The 19,524-nt window shown below is 42.6% G+C and overlaps 1 protein-coding gene and 1 pseudogene across 2 annotated transcripts; one reads left to right on the plus strand and one right to left on the minus strand.

The window, feature by feature from the left end:
• Positions 1–520: 520 nt before the first annotated feature.
• Positions 521–17,010, minus strand: DSN1 (DSN1 component of MIS12 kinetochore complex). 2 transcript variants are annotated; one of them, XM_059406959.1, is made up of 11 exons: positions 16,645–17,010; positions 15,217–15,265; positions 14,660–14,986; positions 11,849–11,922; positions 11,122–11,194; positions 7,598–7,685; positions 5,895–5,954; positions 5,419–5,493; positions 3,268–3,415; positions 2,104–2,191; positions 521–1,323 (listed from the first exon to the last, which is right to left on the minus strand). In XM_059406959.1, exons 2-11 carry the CDS (start codon positions 15,248–15,250, stop codon positions 1,220–1,222), a joined length of 1,071 nt encoding a protein of 356 aa, XP_059262942.1. In that variant the 5' UTR covers positions 15,251–15,265; positions 16,645–17,010; the 3' UTR covers positions 521–1,219. The 2 variants fall into 2 exon arrangements, with proteins under 2 accessions (XP_059262942.1, XP_059262943.1); XM_059406960.1 differs by lacking the exon at positions 14,660–14,986.
• LOC132022167 (small ribosomal subunit protein eS27-like) lies at positions 8,642–8,933 on the plus strand (annotated as a pseudogene).
• Positions 17,011–19,524: the final 2,514 nt, after the last annotated feature.

Here is a 19,524-nt window from a genome sequence, read left to right on the forward strand (position 1 = left end):
CCTACTTCCTCCTCTCTCTCTCCCTGCCTGCCTCTCTGCCTGCTTGTGATCTGTCTGTCAAATAAAATCTTTAAAAAAAAAAAAAAAATTTTTTTTTATAGGGGCGCCTGGGTGGCTCAGTGGGTTAAAGCCTCTGCCTTCAGCTCAGGTCATGATCCTGGGGTCCTGGGATCAAGCCCTGCATCAGGCTCTCTGCAAAGCACGGAGCCTGCTTCCCTTCCTCTCTCTCTCTGCCTGCCTCTCTGCCTACTTGTGATCTCTATCTGTCAAATAAGTAAATCCAATCTTCAAAAAAAAATTTTTTTTATGGGCACCTAGGTGGCTCAGTGGGTTGAGCCTCTGCCTTCGGCTCGGGTCATGATCTCAGGGTCCTGGGATCAAGCCCCGCATGGGGCTCTCTGCTCAGCAGGGAGCCTGCTGCTCCCTCTCTCTCTGCCTACTTGTGATCTGTCAAATAAATAAATAAAATCTTAAAAAAAAATTTTTTTTATATGCTCAAAGTATACACAAAGACAAAGGAAACATTTAATAATATGCAATTTTATAGTGCAAATTATTAAAAATAGAACAATGAAAAACAGTACTTAGCCTTTCCTTCCATGAACCCAGGATTTAGGATATCAACTCAATATTAAAACCTAACACACACTGTAGACAACAGGATAGAGAATGAGTATGTATTTCCTTCAATTTGGACATCATGTAAAGTGATACATGTTTATCCACATGATGCAAACAACACTCAAAATTCCTCTACCAAAAATCACCTTCAGGGCCATACTACAAAATCAGTCCCATTCCTTTACTACCAGAACCCAACCTGACCCCTAAAATGTTTCCCTGGATCTGGTCCTAAATGGCTTGGATTGTTTCAAAACCTAAAAAACATCTTCACAAGATGAAGATTGCTGACCAGGAAGGATATTTAAAAGAATGGGCTACTAGTTCTCAAGGTCATTCCACTATAGAAGTTGCAAGCATTGTGCACATTCTTGGAAAAAGTATATATGCTACACTCTTACAGATGCATAAATTCTGTCACTTTTTGAAAAAACAAAAACAACAAAAAACAAACTGCAGGGCTCTACATTCAGCCAATTATCCTCAAAGGCAACAGGGCAGCTATCACCAGCTCAGACTGCCATGCAGTTGCGACGTGCTCGGGCACTCTTCCGATTTCTCTCCTCTGGAGCACCTTGTGCAGGAAAACTACATGAAGTCACTGACAAGACCTAGAGCAATGTGTGGTAGGTGGGTTCCGTAGCTGAAGCTTAAGGAGTTTTCGAGCTGGTGAAGGGTCTAATTGTTGTGTGCTTCTCTTCCCTGCAGAGGAAAGACAGAATTAAATTTCAATTGAATTCAAAATAACATTTATTGGGGCGCCTGGGTGGCTCAGTGGGTTAAGCCGCTGCCTTCGGCACAGGTCATGATCTCAGGGTCCTGGGATCGAGTCCCATATTGGGCTCTCTGCTCAGCAGGGAGTCTGCTTCCTCCTCCCTCTCTGCCTGCCTCTCCATCTACTTGTGATTTCTCTCTGTCAAATAAATAAATAAAAATCTTTAAAAAAAAAAAAAAAATAACATTTATTGAAAACTTGTATGGACACTGTGTCAGACACTGAAGGGCATTACAGTGACAAGAAAGTCTTTGTCCTCAAGGAGATGGCAGTCTGGTAGGAAAGCCAGCTGCAACCACAACCATAATAAAATGTAATGAGAAAATGAAGGAATATATAGCAAATAATTTAGGGCTGGAGGAGGCCAAGGAAAAGCAACAGGGAAGTAATGTCAGTGTCACTTAGTGAATCCTTGAAGAATGAAAAGGAAAATGGCAATGGGTATTTAAAAGCTTAGATTTACTAAAACAACACGGGTTGTGGGGATTTCATTTTTAGTCTACTGTGTTATTGTGGAATTCACAACTAGAAATTTCCCATTAACTTTGAGTACCCACAGCATAATAATTATTGTGAGGGGAGTAAAAGAAATCTTCTCATACAGGCTTTATTCTCTGAGACCATATGCTTTGGAGGTCAGTTTGTATCTGAAGGGGTATTATATATAAAATAGTGCAAGCTCTAGTCCCCAGAAGACACACACTCACCGAGCTGTACTGACACCTTCTGGAGACACTGGGTACTTTCATCCATAAAAGCATGCAGCTGCTTCATTGAGCCTTGCAATTCGTCCATCTGCACAAGAAAGACAGCTGTGAGCTGTAAGGGTCCTTGACGTTCCTCAAAAAAGGACAGGCAAGCTCCAACTCAGGAGCTTTGCCTCTGCTATCTTTTTAACCTGGAATGCTTGTGCCACACATTGTGTTTGCTCCTCCAGATTCACACTCTGCACTTCTCCATGCTGCTCTATGCTCTGGGAGGCTGCCATGCATAAACTCAAACAGGATTCCTTGTCCTCGGGTGTCTGGGCAGGTATAGCCAAGATGGAGCCCAAGTGGGAGGGAACTTAATGAATTCGGGGTATTTTTATGCAGGCTTGCTGAAAGGGTTGTCTTGAGTTAGTTCTCTCAACTGAAGGTCATGGCTCTCTCAAAGCAGCCCACATATAGTGGGCTTTCTTCCTCTGGTATCACAGTGACTGTTCCTCCCCTCCGTCCTCCAGGCCCAGGGCTAGTAAGAGTTCAGCTGCCTCTGAGTCCCAGGTTACTTCACCAATCCTTGTGATTTCCTCAATACCCATACTTTATATATCACTCCTTCACTTAGCCTTTATCAAGTGCATCTGCTTCCTGTCAATATTTGGGAGTGATACAATAATATTCTCCCAAATGTCCTCATATCTCACTTCCTCATTTCTTTCAAGTCTCTGTTAAAATGGTACTGTAGAGGGGTGCCTGGGTGGCTCAGTCAGTTAAGGATCTGCCTTCAGCTTGGGTTGTGATCCTGGGGTCTTGGGATCAAACCTTGCGTTGGGCTCCCTGCCCTGGGGTAGCCTGCTTCTCCCTCTCCCTCTGCCTACTGCTGCCCCTTGCTTGTGCTCTGTCAAATGAATAAATAAAATCTTAAAAAAAAAAAAAAAAGGCTCCATCAACTGCTCTATACAGAAACTTGCCGCCCTTCCTGTACACCAACTCCTTTACCCTCTTTTATTAGCTCTTATCACCACATATTTATTTTTTTTATTGTTTCTCCATGTTTCCCCAAGGTAGAGCTGAATATACTTATCTCATTACATATATTCTCCAGGTCTCTTAAATTTCCAAGGACAACATAGCAAAGCTAAATAACCAAATTAACATGAGTCCACTCACCACCAACTCCATATAATCGAAGACTTTGTTCTGGTTCTGCAATATCTTTTGGTAGTCAGGCTTTGTATTAAGGACTTCACTCTGGGAAGATCCAAGATATGTTGCAGGTTCGACTTCAACTTCAGTAACTTTGTTTTCAGCTGATCCTCTGGAGGGGAAAAAAAAAAAAGAGCAAGGAATTTTTTTTTTCTCTTAAAGATTTTTATTTATTTGATATAGAGAGATCACAAGTAGGCAGAGAGGCGGAGGGGGGGGGTCGGGGGGCAGGGAGCAGGCTCCCTGTCGAGCAGAGAGCCCGACGCAGGGCTTGATCCCAGGACCCTCAGATCATGATCTGAGCCTAAGGTAGAGGCTTAACCCACTGAGCCACCCAGGCACCCCGCAAGGAATTTTAAAGGTTTTTTTTTGTTTTTTTTTTTTTTTTTTTACTTATGTGAGAGAGAGAGCACAAACAGAGGAGAGAGGGAGAAGGAGAAGCAGACTCCCCACTGAGCAGGGCTCAATCCCGGGACCCTGAGATCATGACCTGAGCCAAAGGCAGAAGCTTAACAGACTGAGCCACCCATGTACCCCTCAAGGAGTTTTTATAATCATTTTCGGGGGGAATATATGTAAGACAACCTAGGGGAAAAAATCTCCAATAACCAGAACCAATATTCTTCCGCTCTACTATCAGAGTAGCCTATCTTATTAATAAGAGGGTTCTGAAATGATTATGCCAGTATTAACATACTTATACCACTGGACTCCAGGAAATGCTAGAACCTTCACATCAGTTCATTCCACCTAACGTTAAGGTCCATTTACAAAAAGGAGTACATGTGAGGTATAGTAAAGCCAAAACTTGCTTTCCTGAAATCTATGTCTATCATCTCTTCTTAAGAAAAGTGCTGGGCCACCTCAATTATCTGAAATAACTGAATATGGAGAGTTCATGAAAACCGAGGACTCTTTAACAACAACCACTCCTACAATTTCCTGACTGCCAGACCCTGCTAAACACGTTCCATTTTGTTAACACTCATAATAACCCAGTGAGATAGATACTAATATTATCCCCATTTTCAAGAGGAACTCCAAGCTTAGTGATAAAGTAGCTTGCCCAAGAACACAAAATGAAGGAGTAATTGGTATTTGAACAGAGACAATCTGCTTCTAGACGCATTCCTCTTAACCAGTAAACTATGCCACATCAAAAGTTTTTATTCTGAAACTGCCATCTTATACTTAACCTAACTTCATAAGAGGACCATGTAAGGGGCAAATAAAGTAACTGATAACCATCAGTGCCCGGACTGCGGAAATTTTCAGACCATGTTCCTGAAAGCACCTCTCTGCTGCTACTTTTGCAGTTAAGGCTTTAGGTAACATATTATATTTGGGTTTCCAGCTGAGATTCTGTTGGGGAAAAATAAGTTTAAAATCACCGGCTTACATGGCCAACTAAATCTAAGTCTAGCACTTTCCCATTTTCTTAAGTCTTTGGGACCCAAAGATCCTCTCTCTCCTGTACACCCTATCTCATCACCCCCTTTCATGTCTTTGCACTTCTACGAAGGACCTGGCCAGGGTTCTCTCCCATACCTGCAGCTTGAAGGCCACGTGTAAACTGATGTGCCATGACCAAGATTTTAGCTCAACCCTAGGTGCCCTGGTACAGGGCAGAGATGAGTCTGTCGCCCCGAAGATATGGAACAGCAGCCAAGGACACTGAACAGAAGCAATTCTGTTGACTGAAAACAGAGACACCCATTCTTCGTCCCCTTCCCCCAACTCTCCGTTTATAGTCCTAGAGTGTTAATACACATTTTATAGAGCTTTAATGAGTTATTTGGCCTATGAGAAAGGACTCATCTTTCAATTTATGCTAAGAGAATTGAAATTGATTCAAATCAAATTCCAGGGCATCTGGGTGGCTCAGTCCTTCGACATCTGACTTTGGCTCAGGTCATGATCCCAGGGTCCTGGGATAGAGCCCTGCGCCGAGCTCCCTGCTCTGCAGGAAGCCTGCTTCTCCCTCTCCCACCCTCTCTGCTTATATTCTCCCTCTCACTGCTCTGTCTGCAAAATATGTAAATTAAAAATCTTTAAAAAGAAAATCAAATTCCATAAGGTAAAAGATAGCTTCCTATTTCCAATCATTAATCTAACCTGGATATGGTATCTTCAGCCTCCTTCTGGTAGTGCTGTAAGAGCTGATCCCAAGACTGACGTTCTAAAGAAAATCTATAGAATCAAGAAAACAATATCAGTTACTTTTCAATCATCTCATTTGGACTTATTCAGGGCATCAATAAGTACATTAGGTGTCTACTCTGGCTCTAAGATGTGAGTAAAAAGGTCATTCAAGGATTAAAAAGCTCAACTAATTCAGAGGATATTAATCTAATCAAATCAAACATGAGTTCTTAAAATCAAATTAACATCCTTATTCCCTCAAGTCCACTGTATGAAACTGGCAATGAGTAGAGCCCACAAGATCCCAATATGTAGCTTTCTAAATTCTAGTGTTGACACACTAATATTGAGACTCTGAATGGGATATTTACTATTCATTTTTTCCAGACCTAGTTATTTTCCCAGATAAATTTAGATTTTCCAACAAAGCATCACTCATTTTCACTTACTTTGTTATGTATTCCTTCATCTCAGCCACTGATGTTTCCAGAGACAAATCTGATGCTTTTCTGGAATACAGATAGGATTGTAAGGTCAACATAAATGTTTCAAGGGCACTTGCTTTAATAAGATGCCTTACATAATTTTGATGGCAGTATAAAATGTTCAGAATTCATCTTTCAACAAACATTTATTCTTGGCCTCTATCTCATTTTTGCACTAGGTAACAGTTTTCTCGGTGGTCTCTTTATTTTCTATTTCTCTCATTGATTCCAATTCACCTTTAGCCAGATTATCTTTCCCTAAAATATTCCTTAATTTTATTTTCCTTGCCTAAAAAACTCTGTAACTCTTGACTGCATTCAAAATAAGTCAAAACTCTTTAACCTGGCACTTGAGCCTGTTTGGGCTCCAACGAGCTCATTAATTTTGATACTAATTGTTGCCTTTCTCTTCTACCTATTCTACCCCATATAATCTCACTCAGCCTGAAACTCAAACATCTGGAATTTCCCACCTCCAAAAATCACACCATTTTTCTTTTTTTTTAAAGATTTATTTATTTGAGAGAAAGTGAGAAAAAAGCGTGAGCAGAGGAAGGGACAGAGAGAATATCCAAGCAGACTCCCTCTGAGGATGGAGCCCAACTCAGGGCTTGATTTCACAAGTCATGAGATCAGGTCCTGAGTGGAATCCAAGAGCTGGATGCTCAACTGACTGAGCTGTCCAGGTGCCCTTGTTCACATCATTTTTGGAGTCATCTTTTAAGGCCCAACAATACTTTTGTATATGACCATATTTTCTTCCCACTCAAAATGATGCTATCAGTGGAGAGGGATTATGTTTACTTACACCAATGGCTCAGCTCAGTTGGTTGACTAATGCTAACAGAAAAGAAGCAGGCACTGAAAATGCCAATATTCTGCAGATGTACTTGGTACTCTACCTGGTAAAAACAAGTTAGTTGTTCCACTTTCCATTTTTCTCTACCAAGGCCTGTGACACACAGCCTCTATTATCTTTGGATGAGATGCAGCAGCTGGTAGCTAAAATACACTGCATTAAAAGAGATACTATGTCGAGCCAACATATTTTTCATTTCCTGGATAGCAATTGTAATTCTAACAATCTGTGGGAAAGCAGACATTTGTGAAATATTTGCCATTATAAATAAAACTAAAAAGTTTTATAAGGTAGGCCCAAGTGACATGATTTGTTGCAAGGCAGGAACTAGAGAGTTAGGCCCTGCCCCCATTGAGGAACTACCAGTTTGAGACTGAGATTTAAAAACTTCTAATATTCTTCCTTGCCAATATCTGAAGAACATAAGTTTATCACCAACTTGCATTTCCAGCAAAGATTTGAACAATGCTTTTCCTCTCATCTTTCCATGGCTGGTTCCTTCCCACCACTTGGGTCTTACAGATTTTCTCTGAACACTAACTAGAGTTGTCCACTCTATCAAGTCACTACCACAGTTACTAACTTCTTAGATCATCACTAACTGAAATCCTTATTTTCTATGTATCTGTTTGTCTCTCCTGTTAAAACATATAAGAAAGACCTTGCTTGACTTATCATTTTATCTCTAGCATCTAGAAGAGCCTGGTGTGTAGAAGATGCTGGATAATGTTTGAGTGAATAAACAACAAATTATAATGAAAAGTCGTAATTAAGTTATAATTTGGGACAGAAGGGGAAATGCACATACCTTTCTGAATCTTCAAAACATTTTTGTAGAGTTCCATTACTTTCCAGGCTCTCTGCAAAATGTTTCAATTCCTCAGAAAGAGAAGATGCTAGAGGGGGGAAAAAACATAAAATAAAAAGAGTATGAATTTACACAGCAAGCTGCTGACAACATATACTCAAGGTGGTCTCAGCTCTAGGGTCCCCTGTTACATTCTGGTCCTCTTACCCATTCAAAGTAGTAGTATAAATATGCAGAAAGATTTATCTTTTTACTTGAGTAGGTATAGATAAAATGGAAGACAACTCCTCTTTATGACATTTATGATAGTGTTTTTTATACTTGACTGGTGAAAACTAGTTACAAGTTATACATGTACTGACATTTAACTCAAGAAATTTCAACTGCTGGCACTGAAAGAGAGAACATATTACAGAAATCAGGCAATAGGCAGGGGCGTAATGAAAAATGTTAAAGGAGAATAAAGAATTATGGGCATAAGGTAAAAACAGGTCTCTGCTTTGACTTGGAAGGATCTGCAATTGCACTCAGGTGAGAAATGCAGAGGGGAAAGCAGATGTTGAAGAGCTATCCTATCTACTTTAATTATGGTGATGGTCTAACACCGAGATAAACAACAGTCTGATTTCATATATTTCTATGTCTTTTTTTTTTTTTAAGCTTTTATTTATTTATTTGACAGAGATCACAAGTAGGTGGAGAGGCAGACGGGGGGGAGGGGAGCAGACTTCCCACTGAGCAGGGAGCCTGATGTGGGGCTCGATCCCAGGACCTGAAGATCATGACCTGAGCCAAAGGCAGACGCTTAACCCACTGAGCCACCCAGACATCCCTATTTTCCAAGTCTTTTAAGTGGGTAACACTGAATATTTCTGACCCTGGATGATTACATAGTTACACTGTAAAAGCTACCTCCTAGAAAGTTAGAAATGGACTCCTAAGAATATTTGTAATTTATATCACAGAGGAACAGCTAATTTCCCTAATGTATAAAGAGTTCCTACAAACTGATGTAAAAAAAAGCCAACATCCCAATTTTCAAAAATGAGAAAAGGAGTCTTTCCAGCAGTGCCGACCTCCCCACAAGAACATCCCCTCTCCAAGAACCTCCTCCACCCATCCCGGAAGAGAAAAGGAAGCACAAGAAGTGCCTGGCACAGAGCCCTAACTCCTACTTCATGGGTGTGAAGTGCCCAGGATGCTACAAAATCACACCGTTTTTAGCCATGCAAAAACAGTAGTTTTGTGTGTTGGCTGCGCCACTGTCCTTTGCCAGCCTATGGGAGGAAAAGCAAGGCTTAAAAGAAGGATGTCCTTCAGACAGAAGCAGGGCTAAAAGCATCCTGAATCAAGATGAGGGGAAAACCATCCCAATCAACACATTTTGGATTAAAAAAAAAAAAAAAAGAACAGGGGTGCCTGGGTGGCTCAGTCGTTAAGCGTCTGCCTTTGGTTCGGGTCATGACCCCAGGGTCCTGGGATCAAGCTCCGCATCAGGCTTCTTGCTCTGTTGGAAACCTGTTTCTCCCTCTCCCCCTGCTTGTGTTCTTTCTCTCCCTGTGTATCTCTCTGTTAAATAAACAAATAAAATCTTTTTAAAAAAATGAACAAAGGATACAAACATACACAGAAAATGAAGTACAAGTGGTTCTAAAAATATGAAAAAGTGCTTATCCCCTTTGAAAGAAAATGGATGGGCGCCTGGGTGGCCAAGTGGGTTAAAGCCTCTCCCTTCCGCTCAGGTCGTGGTCTCGGGGTCCTGAGATCGAGCCCCACATCGGGCTCTCTGCTCAGCGGGGAACCTGCTTCTTCCTCTCTCCCTGACTGCCTCTCTGCCTACTTGTAATCTCTGTCAAATAAATAAATAAAATCTTAAAAAAAAAAAAAAAGAAAAGAAAAGAAAATGGAACAGATTAAAACTGGAAAACACTTTTTATCACCAATCAAACAGTAAAAAATTTGAATTGTTTGCTAAAACTGTTGTGAGCATGAAAAAGGTACTTGCATATATTGCTGGTAAGAGAATAAACTGATACGACCTTTTTTTAAAGATTTTATTTATTTATTTAACAGAGAGAGATCACAAGTAGGTAGAGAGGCAGGCAGAGAGAGAGGGCAAAGCAGGCCTGCTGAGCAGAGAGCCCGATGCAGGGCTCAATCCCAGGACCCTGAGATCATGACCTGAGCCGAAGGCAGAGGCTTAACCCACTGAGCCACCCAGGCACCACTGATACAACTTTCTGGAAAGCAATCTGGTAATTTCTCACATTTCACTTGATCTATGTAATTCAAATTCTAGAAATTTATCTTATTTTTACTTGTGTATATGACAAAAGGCTTGTGTAAAAAGGCATTCACTACCCTATTTATTATAATAGCAAAATACTGGAAACAACCCTAAAAGCCCATCAGGAAAGAACTGGTTAAATCACATATGGAACATTTATAAAATGAAATATCATATGGCTACTAAAATGTCTCAAGACAGTTCTATATGTGCAATATGGAACATGTGCAAGACAAATTGGCTTAAAAAAAAAAAAAAGACAAGAAGTGCCTGGGTGGCTCAGTTAGTTAAGCATCTGCCCCTGGCCTCAGGTCATGATCCCGGGGTCCTGGGATTGAGCCCCACATCAGGCTCCCTGCTCAGCAGGAGATTTTGCTTCTCCACTTCCCTCTGCCTCTAACTACCGCTCATGCTCCTCTCTTGCTCACTCTCTCAAACAATCAAATAAATAAAATAAATAAATAAAACAAGGGGCGCCTGCGTGGCACAGTCAGCTGAACGTCTGACTCTTGGCTTCAGCTCAGGTCATGATCTCACAGTGATGAGATGGAGACCCGCATCAGGTTCCCCACTCAGCACGGAGTCTGCTTGAGTTTCTCTCTCCCTCATCCTTTGCCCCTCCCCCAACCCCCCCCCCCTACCCTCTCTAAAATTAATAAATAAGGCGCCTGGGTGGCTCAGTGGGTTAAGCCTTTGCCTCGGCTCAGGTCATGATCTCAGGGTCCTGGGATCGAGCCCCACATCAGGCTCTCTGCTCAGCAGTGAGCCTGCTTCCCCTTTCTCTCTGCCTGCCTCTCTCACTACTTGTGATTTCTGTCTAATAAATAAATAAAATCTTAAAAAAAAAGAATAAAAAAAATAAAATTAATTAATAAATCTTTTAAAAAAGATATGGTAAAGAACAGTACAGAGAGTATATGTTCATTTGGTATGCATGTAAAAATGTTGGAAATGCAGTAAGACTTCTATAGTAATCCACAGGAAGCTGGTGGCTGTGGTGGAATCGGCAGAGAGGAGTTGGACTGGCTTGGGGTGGGAGGCAGGCTTACTTTTCACTTTTCTACTTTCTGAATGTCATAAGTATATATTCTTACTTCTTTAAACACAATTCTAAGATATGGGGGGGGGGCTGGTTTTGTAAGCCAGCAGCTCCTATAAATGGCAGTCCTCAAAGTGGGGCTTCAACTGAAGGTAAAGTCAAAGGCCAAAGCTTGCTCACCTATTCTTAGCAACTTACCTTTGGCTCTAAAACTTTCAAGACTGAAGCCCTCAGTGTCCTTTAGGAAAGGTTCAAGTTTCCCAACAGAGAACTAAATAAAGGAAAGCATTTTCAGTACAACCACCATGATTTTCCAGGCCAGTCTTGAGTTCACATAATTTCATGATGTTTCATCAATGTCAAAGTAAACATGATTTAATTTTTATACCTAAGAGTTTTCATATAAACAAATAAGTAGATCAGGAAAAACCTCCTTGCTCAGGCTATACATTCTGATTTTTGTTTCAGAGAAACATGGTCATTTAAGTAACACAAATGACTTCTCTAAACTGCTGTAATTGCCAGTTAGCCATATAATTCCCAATCAGTAGATAGTCAGACCTCAAATGTCTGCTTTAACTTAGATACTGACTTTCACCCACTTTAAATTCCCATCATTTGCTGCCAATGGGCAAAACATACTAGACTGAGGACATCTCTGACTCTCAGGTGCTCAGTTAGCAGCAGCAAAAGCACCAGTGGGACTGGTAGAAGGCCTAGTCCAGAGAGAAAAATCAGCTGCTGCTGGGATTAAATGTGGCTTTTAAATTAATCCCACCTAGAAAGAAACTTCTTTTAATCTTAATTGATATATCACACAATACTGATCTCTCTTTGGAGCTGTCACAGCAACAGTTTAAAAAAGGAAAAAGAAAAAGAGAAAGGAATAGAAAAAGAAAGCATTTCTCAATCCCAAGAATCTTACCTGGAAACTGGAAAGCAGGAGAGCGACCAGCCGTTTGCTTTCTGTTAAGTTGCCACTGATGGATCTGCTGAGCTCTAACATAAAATATCACCACATGTAAGGAGCTAGATACTAATACAATAAAGTAAAAAAAACTAAAAATTGCCCTCCCTCTTGATGGGGTCTAACTTCAGGCAAGAATTCCTAGGCAGCATTTTCTACTTAAAAGGAGAACTCATAAAAAGTTTATCTAATTTTTTTTGAATCACCAAAAAATGAAATTTATCAGTTTAATGTACTAACTTTAAAAAGTTATTATGAACCTTTTATGGATTACATTAAAATCTTGTCTGTTTGGGGGTGCTTGGATGGCTCAGTCGTTTTGAGTGTTCAGCTCTTGATTTTGGCTTAGGTCAGGATCTCAGAGTAGTGAGATCAAGCCCTGCAACCCTCTTCCCACTCAGCTGAAAGTTCGCTTGAGTTTCTCTGCCTCTGCCCCTGCTGAGGCTTACACGTGAGCTCTCTCTTTCAAATAAATAATTAAGTCCTTAAAAAAATAATAAAAATAATGTAACTTTAAAAAAAATCACTTAACTTGTTTTTGATGTTTTATTTTCAGCATTTAAGGAAAGGAGGTGGGAACATTTGAGTATCTTTATGACAGGCACTGCAGGGTTTTTTGTTTGTTTGTTTGTTTGTTTTTTGAGTAGGTTCCATGCCCAAGGTGGGGCTTGAGCTTAGGACCCTGAGATCAAGAGTTGCATGCTTGGGGCGCCCTGGGTGGCTCAGTCAGTTAAACATCTGCTTTCGGCTCAGGTCAGGATCTCAGGGTCCTGGGATGGAGCCCCACGTAGGGCACCCTGTCCAGCGGAGGGTCTGCTTCTCCCTCTTCCTCCCCACCCCAGCTCATGCTCTGTTTCTGTCTCTCTCTCTTTGAAATAAATAAATAAAATCTTACTAAAAAGTCACATGCTCTATGGAGTAAGTCAGCCAGGTGCTACTCCAGTGTGCTTTAAATACACTGTCTTGTAAATTACAAGCTCCATTTTACAGATGGGAAAACTGAAGCTGGAGGCCAGATATAGGTGGAGCCAGAATTCAATCCCAAGGGACGCCTGGGTGGCTCAGTTGGTTAAGCAGCTGCCTTCGGCTCAGGTTGTGATCCCGGCGTCCTGGGATCGAGTCCCACGTCGGGATCCTTGCTCTGCGGGGAGCCTGCTTCTCCCTCTGACTCTGCCTGCCACTCTGTCTGCCTGTGCTTGCTGTCTCTCTCTCTGACAAATAAATAAAAAATCTTTAAAAAAAAAAAAAAAAAGAATTCAATCCCAAGTCTGCCACCAAAAAAAGTGTATTTTCCCACTAAGAGCCATGTTGCTTCTCTGTAATGACCTTATAATAACATTAATAGCAATTTGTTGAATACCTGCTATAAATAAAAAAGCATTTCATTAAATGTTATGCACACCTCATTAAAACCAAAGGCAAGTAGCTTATTAATTCCATTTTACAAAGTAGGACACTGAGGCACAAAGGCTGGATGATAGGTAATTTGTCCAAGGTCACATGGTAAGTCCCCCTGAATTTGTGGGGAATTTTACATAATTATGCCACTGAATCCTCAAATGACTATAAATGTAGATACTGTTTTTTTTTCCCTTTTTCAATTATGTCCCTCTAAAAACATCAATTATTATATAGCAAAGAAAATTTGAGATACTGTATTTTTGTCCTCCAGCTTCAGCTGGCTGTGTTTCTAGTTCTTTTGCCTCCTAATTATTTCTCATTGCTGTTAGTACAGAAAAACAGGATACCTTCTGCCTATAACCAAAGAAATCTGGCAAATGGCCAAGCATAACGAGGAGATAACCAATTTTATTACATCAGTGATTTTCTTCTATTCAGAATTTTAGGTCCACAAGCCCTAGAATAGAGATAAAGATAGGGCTAATCTTAGGAAACTGCTGCTATTTTCTTGGCACACCTACAGAGTGAAGTGCATGAGCACAATTGTGGCAGCAATATGCTAAATGGCTATTTTTAGCCAGATTTCCTTCTAGACATCAGGCCATCTGGAAATGAGCTAATATCTTTAAAATAACCACAATACCTTAACATTGCTGTTATTTACTTACTATAAGCCAAGAACTGTGTTATCTATCAATTCATTTAATTCTCACACAAATCTGTAAAATAAGTATCATTTCATCCCATTTCCTGATAAGGACTGTAAGGCAAAGGAGCTTAAGTAATCTGCTCAAGGTTATACAACTAGTAAGCTCTTCCTGAAATGTGCTGGACTTTCCACATTCAATCTTGTACTTCAATGCTTACTGAGATGTAATTATTATTGTAAATTCACACAAATCACATTCAAATATGGCATGTTTAAAAACTTAGCTTTCACCAAGATATTTTTACATGCATCCTCCCTCTGAAATATTTTCAGTCATAAAGCCTATAATCAGGTAGCAACCCACCCACCTCTGTTTCACTTTAGCAAATAACAGAAACCCATAAGAAGAAATCTTTAATGCCTCTCCTCCTAGCAGAGGTGAGTGTTGAACAGTTATAAACTAGAATTTCTGATCATGGTGGAGGTTACAACAGGCAGCTGCTAACATGGATAGCAATCATATGGAACACTTAATAGGTGTTTGACATTAGTACTCAGGATCTCTCTTACAGATAAGGAAACTGAGGTTGACAGGGGTGACGTGATTTGCTCAGTCACAAAACAAGTAGCAGAGCCAAGTCAATCCTCCATTCTTTCTGCCATACCTCACTGCCTCTTATCTGAGCTGGAACTCCTGTCTTACATACACAGCATCCCACCTGTGATGCCCTGATGAAAGGCAGGCAGTGACTTCCGCCGGCTCATTTCCTTCATACTTGCTCGCCGCCAAGATTGACTTTTGTCTTGACGATCGGGAGATTGTTCTTGGGGGGACAAATGAAGGGACCTGGACTGAAGTCCTTCCTCCTGGCCAAGATCACAACTTCCCCTCATTTTAGGGTTACAGCCAAGGTGAATTCTTTCCTCTGAAACGCCTTGAGTCATCTCCAGGGAGGCAGGTGATTTGCTACACACTTCCGTAGGGATGGGATCCGATTCCAGTGGATGACCATGAGTCTTAGATGTCACTGGTTCCTCTTCTAGAACTTGTTATGAGAAAGTCAGAATACAAAATCAAACCCACCACAACAATGCATCTGAGCAAAAAGGTGGAAAAAGAAAATGTATGCCCCAGATCATGGAAGCAGTGAGAAAGCATCTCTGTAAACATGTGAATACGGAATTCCAAATCCACCAGGAGCCAAGAAAGCATTTGTGAATAGCTCAGAAAGCTGAACCCAAGGCCAGAGGGCCTCCATTTTACTACAGTACTTACCTTCTGTGGTCTCCGATCTAATTACTGTAGTCATCCTGGATGAAGAACCCTGAAAATAGGAAAACAAGGTGATCTGTTCCTCACATTTCAGCCTCAGTCTCGCTGGGGCTTTACTACCCCAAAAGAGACTTTGTGTTGTCCAGCCTTTTCAACCTGCTCATCTCTGCCCCATGAAATACTACCTATCTGACAAGGCCCAGCCTAGTCCCACCGCATCTACCTCCTCCAGAGACTATCAGACCATCATCACCTGAATCTCTACAGAAGTCATCGTCAGAAATACTCATGTATGCTTAACACACACCCTCCTTTATTTCCCAATTATTTAACTAGTCCTTCATATCCTAGATGGCATTATGATCTACACGGTCTTCCAAACTAGAAAAATCACATCATCCTTCTTATGTAGAATCTCTACATCCAAAGTACTGTCCATCCTACCTCCAACAGTCTCTCCACTTCCAGTTCTCAGTTTAATCCAGATCTCAGAACTTCTACCATCTGCCTCCCCCTCCCCAGAATAATCTTACAGCCTTTCCACTAGTTTTCCAACATCCAGTACTTCCTTCTCCTCTCCAATCCTTTCTTTAGACAGCAGCAGAGATTCTTCCAGTATATTCGACACCTTTCATTAACTAGTCCTAACCTACCCATCCCGGTTCTCTCGTCACCCCCATTCCCTGCACCACTCTTGAATCTCTACACACACCCTGCCTGTAAGACTTATTCAGCCTTCGCAACCTAGCCTAAATGCGAAGCTTTCCAGCCACTTCTCTAGACAAAGTTGGTTGTTCCACCTCTTAGTTTTCCTAGCATTGTAAAGTGTGTTTAGGTGTGTCTCCCCAGCCAGACTGTATTTCTATTCCTAGTGGCTGTCACAGACAACTGACTGGAAGAAAGCAAGGAAGGACATGACAGAGGCATCTCTGCATATTCAAGGCTTACCCCTCCCTCCCAGCAGAAATCTGTTTGAGGGGGAGGGACTCTAATTAAAGAGAAATGAATATATAGGGAGGGACAGAACGGGAAAAGTTACAGAACAAGGGTGGGGAGGTCAAGGATCTAGATCCCCACAATCAGGGCTGTATTACAGATTCAAGCTTGGATAATAACAAGAAAGGTCATTTGTTAAGCTGCTTGGTAAGCGCTTACTATATGCCACGATCTGTGTATATATGTACGCAGGCGTTTTATTTGCATCATTATCTCATTATCCCACAGAATCCTTTCCACAGCTCTGGAAATACTATCATTATTTCTCCGTACAGATCGGGGAACTGAGGTTCAAAGGGCCACTAGGACCAATCCCGGGGTGCGGGGGCGCAGGTGGAATTCGAACCCAGGCCTGTGACCCACCCCCAGCCTTCAAACACCGTTCTGCACAGGCCCCAAGAGAGAAGCGCAGCCCGCCTTTGGGATTCCTCTCACCTAGAGGAGGCCGCAACGCCCTGAATCCCTCGGTCCCCTCTGTCTGGGGGCGGCGACCGGTCTGGGCTGGGCGGAGAGGTCTGATGCCAAGAAGCCGCTACTGGGATAAGCCAAACAGCGTCCACGGAGAGGTCTGCGACTTCCGGATGACGCCGGGCCAGCCCGCAAACTCCGTCCCGGAGATACGAGCATGCAAATCACTCTTCGCGGTCAAGGGTCGAGCTTCGACATCCTGTACCACCGCAGCCGCTCCTCTCGGGCTTGGAGCGCTGACAGCTATCTGCGACCCCAAGGCCGCCGCGGCTTCTGAAAGTCCCGCCAACCATGAGCGCCTGCGCAGTTGGCAGCCTGCCGGGTCCGTTCACGCATGCGCAGGATGCCGACCGCCTTCGATGCGCATGCGTAACCGGTGTTCAAAGCTCTTGCCTCCCTCCCGCCCCTGCCCCCTTGTCCGAGTTCTTACTGGTTAAGACTCGGCCAAGAAAACTATTTCCCCAGCTACGCCACGCCTCCGGAGTCCCCGCCTACGGACTCTTACCTCGTCTTGTCCTTTACGCTGCACGCGCTTAGAGCCCATTGAAGGTGGGGCAGGGGGAGGTGTGGGCCCAGAGAGGTACTTGCCAAATGAATACAGTGGGTCACGGGGCATCTAATGGTCTCCTCCGTGGTTAGACCATGGTCTCCACCCTCGCTTTATATTGTTAACTGCAAAAACGTGGGCCGTGTCTCTCCCAGAGCACAGTGGAGCTCTGTACTCAGTTTGTTTTACTCTATCCCACTCCTGCTCTAGCACTTTATTTCCTGTGACCCGTTTAATACTGGCAAAGCTCAAGAACTCTCCTGTGCAGCCTTATTGCAGGCCACCCCCTCCCCAAACTGCTTGCAGCTCCTCTGCCAATCCTTGTTGCTTCCTCCCTCTGCTCCTCTGCTCAAGCCGTCTCCTCTGCCTGGGAAGCCCAGTCCAGCTTTTTTCTGCAAATTCTCCCAATTTTAAGCCTCAGCTGAGAATTCATCTCTCTTAGATTTTTCTCTGAGGCTCCAGACTGAAAACTCTGTGTTCCCAGAAGCCCAGCTGTGTCTACTCCACTATCCCTTGCTGGCAAGGGATGCCCCAGAGAGCAGCACCTAGCATGATGCCATGGAAATGTCACCCTGCAAATGCAGTCCTTTCTTTCGGATCTGAAACCGAATATTGAATTATTAGCAGTCCATAAAGTCTGAAAGACGAGTTGGGGAGCAGCAGCTGGAATGTTACTGGGGTCATCCTTCTGTAGTAGCTGCGGTCCTTGGAAAGGTTTTCTGATGGGAGGTAGAAATCTGCCTTCCTGAAATTTTCCACCCTGTGGTTGCAGCCTGCTGGCTCTAATAGCCATCTGAAAGCAGAGATTTTCCTCTTGGTTCCCAGAATATCACTTTCTGGAACTATTGGTACCCAGTTCCTCCTCTTCAGCTTATCATTTGTCAATGTCCCAAGAACAGAACACAATGTTCCCAGCCAGGGCTGGTTATCCTGAGGCACAGTGAAAATACTGGTTCATGGATTCCAGACCCAATAGATTCTCTGTCCTTCCTCTGCGTTCATTTCTCCCAGGGGTTCCTACGGTCTACAGGATGTGGACGTTTCTTCGCTCATAACTCACTGCGTGATCTGACCCAGACTTTTTTTTATCACTCCTAACTCTGGTGACCATCTTTGGGTTCCCCATTCTGTTCTGCTCTCTTTCTACTAGGCTTCCATATGTGCACTCTCTCACCCTGGAGCCACCTCCTGTCTGTCTCCTGCCTGTAATATATCACTATCCCCTTCATTTATTTAACATCTCAACTTCAGGTATCAGTTCAGATGTCCTTCTTTGGAGTCTTTTGGTTCCTCCTGGCTCCCTGAACACCCTGTGTTCCTCTGCCAGTTGACATTTGCTTTCCTGTCTTCCAGGCCTATCTACTGCATTCTTTTTTTTTTTTTTTTTTTTAAGTTTTTATTTACTTGACAGACAGATATCAGAGAGGCAGAGAGAGAGGAGGAAGCAGGCTCCCTGCTGAGCAGAGAACCCGATGTGGGGCTCGATCCCAGGACCCTGGGATCATGACCTGAGCCAAAAGCAGAGGCTTTAACCCACTGAGCCACCCAGGCGCCCCTCTACTGCATTCTCAATGCCTAGCACAAACTTAGTTGTCAGCCTTCCCCACACACATCCCACCCCCAGAGAAAGAGAGGGAGGAACATGTAGATTTTTCAAATGATAGCCAGCTTCCAAAATGTTCCCCAATAGTCTCTGCTTCCTGATATTTATGCCCTGTGTGTTCCTCTCCCAAACTGAGTAGAGCTGATCTGTATAACCAGTAAGATACCACAGAAATGACTGTGATTTTCAAAGTTTAGTCATAAAAGACATTTTGACTTCTACCCTGCTTTCTCATAGATGACTTGCTCTAGTGGAAGCCAGCTGCCATGTTGTGAGGATACTCAAGCAGCACTATGGTCTATGCGGAGAGGAACTGAGGCCTCTTCCTGCAAACACTGACTTGCCAGGCATGTGAGCGAGCCACCTTGCAAACCGATCTTCTAGCCCAAGTCAAGCCTTACATAACTGCTGCCTGACGGATGTTTGACTGCAACCTCTGAGACACCAAGTCAGAACTACCTAGGTCCCAAATTTCTGATTCACAGTACCCGTGATCTAATTAATGTTTGGGGCCAATTAATTATACTGTAATAGGCAACTGACCCATGTCTAAAGTGTCCTCTCTCTCTTTTTTTTTTTCATGATAAATCTGTAAAATGTTTTGTTTTCTTTTGTTTTTGCAGAGAGTAACATTTTTGAACACTCTGCAGGTTTCTCAGCGGTCATATCACACTTCATAGGAGACTCTGAGGTGTAA

This window comes from Mustela nigripes, chromosome 7 (assembly GCF_022355385.1).
Source record: "Mustela nigripes isolate SB6536 chromosome 7, MUSNIG.SB6536, whole genome shotgun sequence".
In the NCBI taxonomy this organism is placed as follows: domain Eukaryota; kingdom Metazoa; phylum Chordata; class Mammalia; order Carnivora; family Mustelidae; genus Mustela; species Mustela nigripes.